The 8893-nt window shown below is 47.0% G+C and overlaps 2 protein-coding genes across 2 annotated transcripts; both read right to left on the bottom strand.

Moving 5' to 3' along the window:
• Nucleotides 1-652, bottom strand: LOC147957566 (uncharacterized). Its single transcript, XM_087537678.1, has 2 exons — nt 466-652; nt 1-347 (listed from the first exon to the last, which is right to left on the bottom strand). The coding sequence occupies exons 1-2, from the start codon at nt 643-645 to the stop codon at nt 6-8; spliced, it is 522 nt and encodes a 173-aa protein (XP_087393804.1). The 5' UTR covers nt 646-652; the 3' UTR covers nt 1-5.
• Nucleotides 653-2953: 2301 nt separating this feature from the next.
• Nucleotides 2954-7595, bottom strand: LOC147957565 (uncharacterized). The gene is made up of 5 exons (XM_087531770.1): nt 6416-7595; nt 5751-5991; nt 4099-4266; nt 3711-3894; nt 2954-2998 (listed from the first exon to the last, which is right to left on the bottom strand). Exons 1-5 carry the CDS (start codon nt 7593-7595, stop codon nt 2954-2956), a joined length of 1818 nt encoding a protein of 605 aa, XP_087387896.1.
• Between the last annotated feature and the right edge of the window lie 1298 nt (nt 7596-8893).

The raw sequence follows: 8893 nt of genomic DNA, 5'->3' as shown, positions 1-8893 counted from the left end.
TCTATTCACTTATGACTAATTATCATCACATAAACAAATGCGAGAGCAATTACACAAACATAAAAAAGTCCGGCCATCAGCCCCATCAAATTGCCCTGCTTCTGCAATTCGATGAGTTTCTTCATCTGCTTGTTCAGCTTCTTCAGCTCTGCCGTCACTACTGCATCCCCCACAGTAGCCCCAATGGAATGGGCAGATCCAGGGGCCCCAGATCCAGACGCGCCCGATCCAAACTTGCCCAACTTCTCCGCCTCCAACGGTAAATCGAGCTCCCCTGATGCACCCTCCAGTTGAATCCGCTCTATGTACTCATCTAGCCACTCAAAATGGGTGCATTGCTTCAATTTCTGAAATTGGAAAGATGAACCCTAAATCCCAAATCCGATGAAAAATGGGGAAAAATTGGGCAAATATGAAATTGGGAGACAAAAACCAAAATTGGCATATTGAGAAGTAAAATCTCACATTTCCCTGCTCTGGTTTGCTCTCGCATTTCACGAATTCCCGCCCAAGGTTGCCATTCTTGTCGGTCGTTGTGACTAGCCGCTTCAGGGGTGCGATACATGGGCATGCAGGGCACCTTGTCATGGGCACTGCGCCATAGCGCGGCCATGAGCGGCGGGAGGCTGAAGCGGAGCTCGACATTGCTAGGCCGCGGCCCGGAACGGCGTTGCTGCGCGTCGTCGCCGGAGAAGAAGAACAACAACGGTTGGGGAGGGGGGGGAGGGGGGGGAGGATGGGCTCGGGTGCTGCACGGCTCGGGCCACGGCTCGGTGTCCTCTTGTACCAATGCTGACCTGGATAAGTTAGTGGGTCCCACGCAGTGGGTCCTGCTCACCTGACCAATGCTGAGTTGGATAAGTTAGTGGGTCCCATGCTGTGGGTCCCGCTCACCTGATTCGAGTTTTAAACATGTGTCTTTGGATTAGGCAGCAGTGTCGCATGGGAGCTATTTTTCCCAACGCAGATGTCGCATGAAAGTTATTACAGCCAACAACGTCACATGATAGACAATTCACACCAACAACGTCGCATGGGAGCTATTTGCCCCGAGGCGACAGTGGGTTGAAAGTGAGGTAGACGCTCGTGCCGCCGGTTTCGAACGTGTGCTGCCCGTCGGCTCCTTGTGTCCTCCAATGGCTTCCATTGAGGTAGGCTTTGTGGAGGCATGTGTATGGGTTGTAGTCTGTAGAGTTAGTCGTGCGTCGGTGCTCACCAGGTTCATCCTGTGGCAGGTCTTGGAGCATATGCGGTTGACATGTACGCTGGGAGCACGCTAATGGGGGCACATAAAGTGTACGACGGAATGGCTATCACATTGGTGCTTTCCCATCTCACCTTGCCACCACGTGAGCAAAACCACCTACCAGAGCATCAGGGTTGATTTGTTTGGTATTAGAAAGTAGAGGGGATTAAGATCCCGGTTTTAGAGGTCAGGGCCTCAGGGGGCTATGTGGCCAAAATGTAATACTTATAGGGTCATATACACTTTTTTTCTTAAATCTAATAGGTTTCTTCCTCAGTGATATCCCAAATTATCGCACCAAGAAAGATGGCCGCGTCGTCCTGGCCTGCGCTCCCGGCCACCCTGCAGGATGTCCGGGCTGTCGTTGCCAAGGACGTGGAGCTGCACTGGCCTCCATTGGTGCACCGTGCCCAATGTCAGTGCTGGTGTGTACGCACATATATTTCATCCCCAATATTGCTTATTTGATCAACTTCGGGTCTGCAATAGTTTAATCAGCTCTTTTTAGAGATATAGACTAATCAAGTAGCTTAATAACTTGTAATCACTACGGCCAATTAGCTGATGGGAGACAGGGAGAACGATGGTTGAAGAGGCTTAGGCAGTCTGCTGACAAGGAAATGCAATAGTGATTTCGCAAGAGAAATGGAGGTGATGGCTAGGTTCTGGCACGACAATGTTTTCCGCCTCCTTGCTTACTTCAGTGAATGCAATGAGCGGATACTCGTCTATAGCTATATGTCGAACACAGCATGGATCTCTGCTTATACTTCTATATTTTTTCTAGCCTATGCTCAGAATTTGGATCACAGTAGTAAATAGATCATTAGGTTCTCTTCTATAATTGTTGGTTGTTGTTGTTCTGTGCTCCAACACATACGAGCAGCTCATTGTTGCACGGAGATAAGTTTCATGCACATAATTAAAGTTCCGGATAATCAAAGTACAAATTTATAAATACCTTTAGAGGAAGCTTGTATGCTTGACATGCTTGACCATGTAAAAGCTCATGCATGAGTAATTATATCGTCAGGTTATTCTTTTTATCTGCAAGGTGAGCTTCAAAATTCTGTAAACTAGCGTTTCCAATAGTTCAGAGATGCCACTTTACTTTCAGTATTTAGGTGGATGATCTCTGTTTAAATTACTAATACAAGTAATGCACTCCGGCAAGTTCTATTTATTTGTGTCCTTGCTGCCAATAGATGTAATTTCATCGCAAGCACCCAAGTACAGCAGCACTATTGTAGTTCATTATTGTTGGCTTATGCCCTAGAGAGAAAATAATTAGCATTTACCTCTGTGTGCCGGACTGTAGTTGTACCATATGCCTATTGTATCATTTTCATCCTTGATAGATGCAGCGAGTAAATTGTCACTGAAAAATGTTGTGGTTGCAGCGTTTGTTTTGTTAATTCTGCATTCCTTCCTTTATGAGAAAAGTGTTACTTCTGCGTTAGTTATATGTTATGGTTCTCTATGTCCGTTGCTTGTATGGACTTCAGATTGTGCATATGTGGAGAAGCATGTTTGCTCCCAGTGGAGAGGACTTTCAGAAAGACAACTTAGACACTTGCTTTAGCATTCATGATTACTATTTTTGTAAAAATATTCATACGTGTGTTTGAATTGTTTTTAGTAGCTGTCTTTATTACTCTCTCTGATTGAAAAAAAATCGGAGGCTGCCTACAGCAAGTCTCTTTGTCATCAGCGCCTTTCTTTGCTTGGTAGCTCCACATCCAATCTTTCAAGCTACATCCAGATGTAAGAAAGTTACAATTAATCCAGTACTAATAGTTTTGTACGTACGTATATGCGCACTCACCCCTTCTATATACATATGATTCAGGAGCATCTTTCACTAGCATTTTGTTTCATTGCTCCATACAAAATGTATGCAAGTGATGTCTATTTTTTTTCCTTCGTCTAATAAATATACTACAGAAGCATGTGTTAAATAAAAGCTGGTTGGCGTCGTCGCAATTGCCAAATGTGTGTGGACATATTTTTCATGTTCCGCATGTTCTCTGTCGAGAGCAATGTAAAGCTAGGTAGGGAGAACAACAAGTCTTCTGCAAGGTGAAAATTGAGAAGAAAATATTTGGCTTGGACGACAGGGTTCATCGGTCGGTTTCCATATGTTTGATTTTGCTCGATATGTACTTAGCAACAATATGGCATCACTTTTTGAGGGAAATGCCATCATGGCGGTTTATATTTCATGTGAAAATAGGGCTACATCATTTGTTATTACATCGAGCAGAAAGTCTGGAGCCTCGTTCTGCCACACAATAGTTCGCGAGGGCTCCGACTTAGTAGCCAAAAGATCAGCCGCCATATTAGCTTCCCTAGGGCAATGACAGAAACTAACAGAGATAAAATTATGACACAAGAAAGTACACTCCTCATAGATGGCTGCAGCTGGTCCTAAGGAATTGCCTCCGTCTTGCATTATCTGGATGACCTCCATACAATCCGCCCTGATCTCCACCTTGTTGCAGCCGATGGTGTTTGCCAGAACCAGCCCATCCTTGAGGCCCCGTGCCTCGGCTGTCGCTGCGTCTTGGACAAACGGGATGTTGCTCGTGGATGCTGCAACGAAAGAACCTGTAGAGTCCCGTATGATGGCCCCGGTCCCGTCGGTGCCACTGTCAGCATCAAAAGAGGCGTCGATATTGAGGCTAACAAATCCCTCTGTTGGTCTCGTCCATCCATGTCTTCGTATCCTGCCCGCACCATGCTTCCTTGCCCTCAAGAAATTTTTGGTCAAAGTAACAATGGCTTGGGCCGATCTTCCAGGTTCTTGGATGGGCTCACCATGGGTGAATCTTCGTCGTTCCCACCATATATACCAAACCGCCACAGCCACCAGCTCCTTCATGGGCACACCCGGGAGCGACGGAACATCAACGCTTGGCATTAACAACAGGTCACCAAGGACCAAAGATCCCTCCATCTCAGTTTCGCACAGCTCACTTACGGTGGGAAGCAAGCCCAATTTTGCCCAAATCTCTTGCACTCTGTTGCATCTAAAGAAAGAATGACGAATACTCTCACAATCCGTGGCACATATCGGGCAGTCGGAGATTGTTATCATATGTCGATTGGCCAGGACTCCCCGACAAGGGATTGCACCATACAAAGCTCTCCAAACATGCACCTTGATCTTTGCCGGTATTTGAAGTTTCCAAAGAGTGCGCCAAACTGGACTAGTACTTGAAGACAATATGGTATTTGTTTGTCTCAACTTTCGTCCATGTTGGTGATCCCACTCCATGTGGTATGCCGTCTTAACCGAGAAAAACCCCGTTTTGTTGTAGTGCCATGAAACAAAATCCTCCATCATTCCTATAGCAAGAGGAATATTAAAGATCCTATTGGCATCAATAGGCCATAACACCTGTCGGATCAGTTCTTCACATCCCAACATCTATTCTCCATATCAATAAGTTCAGAAACTTTTGTGAGAACAATATTACCTCTTCGGGTCATCACTTTCCTGCTTGGGCTGCTAGGGACCCAAGGATCATCCCAAATATTTATTTGCGTACCATCTAAAACTCTCCAAATGTGACCCTTCTTGAAAGTCTGAATACCACTCCATAGACTCTGCCAAGTGAAAGAACTACCTTTTTTAAGAGTGCAGTTAAGTAGATCACCATCTGGGAAATATTTTGCTCTCAAGACTCTCGCACATAGTGATTCTGGTTCTGCGAGCAGTCGCCAGCATTGTTTCGCTAGGAGGGCCAGGTTAAAACAATGCACATCTCTGAAACCCATTCCACCCATGCTCTTAGGTACACACATCTTCCACCATGCAAACCAGTGCATGTGCTTCTTCACATCCTCATCTCCCCACCAAAACTGAGACATAGCAGAAGTTATTGCGTTGCAAATCTGTTTTGGGACTTTGAACACAAGCATGGCATACGATGGGATGGCTTGAATAACAGCCTTCAACAACACTTCTTTCCCCCCAAAAGAAAGCATCCTCTCCTTCCAGCCTCTCATCCTGGCCAAAATCCGATCCACAATATGTTGAAAACAATCAGTTCGGTCCAAACCAACGATTGGTGGCAGTCCCAAGTACTTATCTGATATGGCCTCCACCATTATATTCAGAATAGAGCACACCTCTGCTCGGACCTCCGCAGGGGTACAGGGGCTGAAGAAAATACTCGATTTTGCCTCGCTCACAAGTTGGCCAGAGGCAGTACAGTAATCGTCAAGAGCCCGGCGAAGGCTTGTAGCATTAGTGGCATCTGCACGCATCAGAATAAGGGGGTCATCTGCGAAAAAGAGATGCGAGACTGCCGGGGCGTCTTTACAGACTCGCACCCCCATTAAGTTCCCAACCTCCTCCTCATGAATGAGCAAACTTGAGAGGCCTTCCGCACAGAGTAAAAATAAGTAAGACGATAACGGGTCTCCTTGTCGAAGGCCTCTAGAAGGAACGAAAAATTCTGTCAGAGAGTTATTGAGTCGGACTTGGTACTTCACTGACCGAACGCACTCCATGATGAGTGCAACCCAGTCTGATGCAAAGCCCATCTTCAGCATAATCCTCTCAAGGAACACCCACTCGACCCTATCATAGGCCTTGTGCATGTCTAGCTTCACCGCACATGTTCCAAACTTCCCCGTCCTCTTCCTCTTAATAGCATGGTAAGACTCAAAAGCAACTAAGAAGTTGTCAGTAATCAAGCGCCCGGGGACAAAGGCACTTTGATTTAGTGAAATAATCTCTGGTAGCATATATTTGAGTCTATTAGAAAGCAGTTTTGAGATCACCTTATAGACCACATTACACAGACTAATTGGACGGAATTGTGTAATGACTTCCGGATTTTCCACCTTTGGAATAAGAACGATTGTGGTATTATTCCATCCCTCTGGTATCTTTCTATTGTTCACTGCCATCAACACCTCATCGATTAAGTCCTCACCAATGATATGCCAGAATCTCTTATAAAAAACCGCATGAAGACCATCAGGTCCCGGTGCCTTCAAGTCCCTTATATTATTCATAGCCCTTTTCACTTCCTCTCTAGTGTAGGGTTTCATCAACTCAACATTCATCTCTGGCGAGACTCTTGCCTTGACCTTGTCCAATACAGCTTGGTCTGGGTCATGTACTTCCGAAGAAAAAAGTCCCTCAAAATAACTTGCCACATGACTCTTTAATTAGGAGGTCCTCCTCCTCGATCCAATCTCCTGACTCTCCCTTCAGCTTCTTAATAAAGTTTTTCTTACGTCTTCCAGTAGCAGCTCTATGGAAGAAATCCGTGTTTTGATCACCACGGCATAGCCAATCAGCGTGGCCTCTCTGCATCCAATATATCTCCTCCTGCTCGAGTAGGTTTTCAATCTGCAAGTGTAACTCATGCTGTCGCGCAACTGCATCATCCGTTAACGGTCCCGTCAGAACATCATTTAGCTCTTTCTGTAGTTTCCTCAACCTAGTCATGGGACCCTTGAGTGTTTCTTTATCCCATGTATGCAACGCAGCATGTATGTCATCTGTAACCTGCGAGTATGGCCCAGCTCCACTCGCTTTGGCTCGGTCCCAAGCAGTTTGAACAATAACCTCAACGTCCTCCTCGGCAAGCCATCTTGCTTCGAATTTTCTTGGCCCTGTCGGACCCCTTGGTTGCAGGCCTTGCTGGAACTCAGTGTCAATCAAAATTGGTCGGTGATCCGACTTGTTAAAAAGCTCGTTGGACACACCATAAGATGGAAACAAGTCTGCCCATGTACCACTTGAGACAGCCCTGTCCAAGCGTTCTCTTATGCGTCCTCTTCGCCAAGTGAAAATATCCCCAGAGTAACCAAGATCATCAAGCCCGCAATCACTTAATGCACTGCTAAAGGCCTGCATACAGCGTTGGGGGCGTGCAGCCCCTCCTTCTTTCTCATGAGCATGTAGTATTTCATTGAAGTCACCTGCTACTAGCCATGGCAGATCTGCCATTGTGCGAAGAGCACGCATGTACTCCCAGGACATGTGTTTCCGGTCGCTGCTTGGTTCACCGTAGAACCCTGTGAACCGCCAGCCCTCCGGTGTTGTCTCCTTTATTCGAATATCAATGGAATTTGCATGAGTTTCCCAGGAAGAGACTCCCAGGTTGGTGTGCCAAAACATGATCAGACCTCCACTTCTACCATCGCTTTCCGAAACTTCCATCCCATCGAACCCTAATCTCCTCTTCAGTTTTCCTGCCTTAGCCTTATCTAGATGTGTTTCAGACAGGAACAACACATCCGGTTTTATTCGCTCTTGGACCCTCAAGAGCGCTCGAACTGCCGCAGGTTTACGCATCCCGCGGCAGTTCCACACGAGGAGTTTCATTGTGACCGGTCGAGCCCCTTCTCGGAGCTTGCCGATAAGTTGTGGCTGGTATCCATCACAGCCGAGTTCTCCTTCTTCGACCTCTTCGAATCGTGCGAGGACGTGTCCCCCTCCTCCTCATCTACTTTCCCTGTGATCAACCCCGCCTGCGAGTGAACTACCATAGCAGTTAACATATCAACCGGGGGCTGCTGTGCTGAAAGCCCCTCCTTTGCTGCAGCCGGATCTGTGCTCTTGTCATCGAAAGCAAGCCTTTTCCTGCCAGGAGGTTTGACCTCAGCACCCCTCCCCCCGCTAATAGGTTTTATAGGGCTGGTACCGGTGTCGTGCAGATCATCATCATCCGAGACATTGGTTCTCCCCCTACCACCCATAGATCCCCTGTCCTTCTTCCATCCCTGCGACCCTTGGCATGTTTGCCTTCTCTCTCCTGGTCGTGGTGCAAGTATGAACTCGCCCCACTCCATAGTCCTCGGATCATGCTTCCCATTACCATGCTCAAGATAGGTGTGGCCCATATGACCGCACGCATAGCAGAATACCGGCATCTTCTCATAGAGGACTGAGTAGTAAACCTTCTTCTTATCTTTTGTGATAGAGACATAACGCATCAGAGGCTCATGGATGTCAAGCTTCACTTTTATCCTCACAATCCTTCCCTCGCCCCATCTAGGGTTTAACATTACCTTCTCCACAATCCCTACTTTCTTTGCCAGTGATCACACAACGTTTTCCCTCCTGTAGAGTGGAGGAAGATCCATGATCTGTATCCATACTGCAAGTTTATCCAACACCACTCATCATATCGAGAATATCCGTCGTACTTCTCAATGAGCACACCATGGTCACGAAACAACCAAGGCCCCTCCTCTGTGACCCTCTTCCAATCTCCCATGCAATTAGCTGTTAAGGAGAATAGGTTTTCGCCCAGAGGTTTAAAGTTAACTCCCTGTGCTAAGCTCCATGCAAGTCTCATCGTCTCATAGAAAGAACTCCTACTGAAGGGCTTATCTGTATGCACCGTTGCCAGCGCCATGAACTCCGCCTCCTCAATCTCATCCGCAAACTCCTCGTCGAAATCCAGATCATCCTCCTCTCTCTCCTGCAGATTCAGTTTCCCGATCATCTCCTTGACTCCGATCGGTTTTCCTCCCGGCGTCGCACTCCCCGCTGATGATTGCGATCCACTTGCCGCCATGGCCAAACCCTAACAAGCTTCGTGCTTCCGCCGCCACGTCCTAACAACCCGAAGCAGGAACCAAGGCCGGGTAGATAGCGAGGCTATCCCCTTAGTCAGC

Source organism: Triticum urartu, chromosome 7A (assembly GCF_056163025.1).
Source record: "Triticum urartu cultivar PI428250 chromosome 7A, HENAU_Tu73, whole genome shotgun sequence".
In the NCBI taxonomy this organism is placed as follows: domain Eukaryota; kingdom Viridiplantae; phylum Streptophyta; class Magnoliopsida; order Poales; family Poaceae; genus Triticum; species Triticum urartu.
Note: the sequence above shows the minus strand (reverse complement) of the source record. Positions and strands in the feature narration are given on the sequence as shown.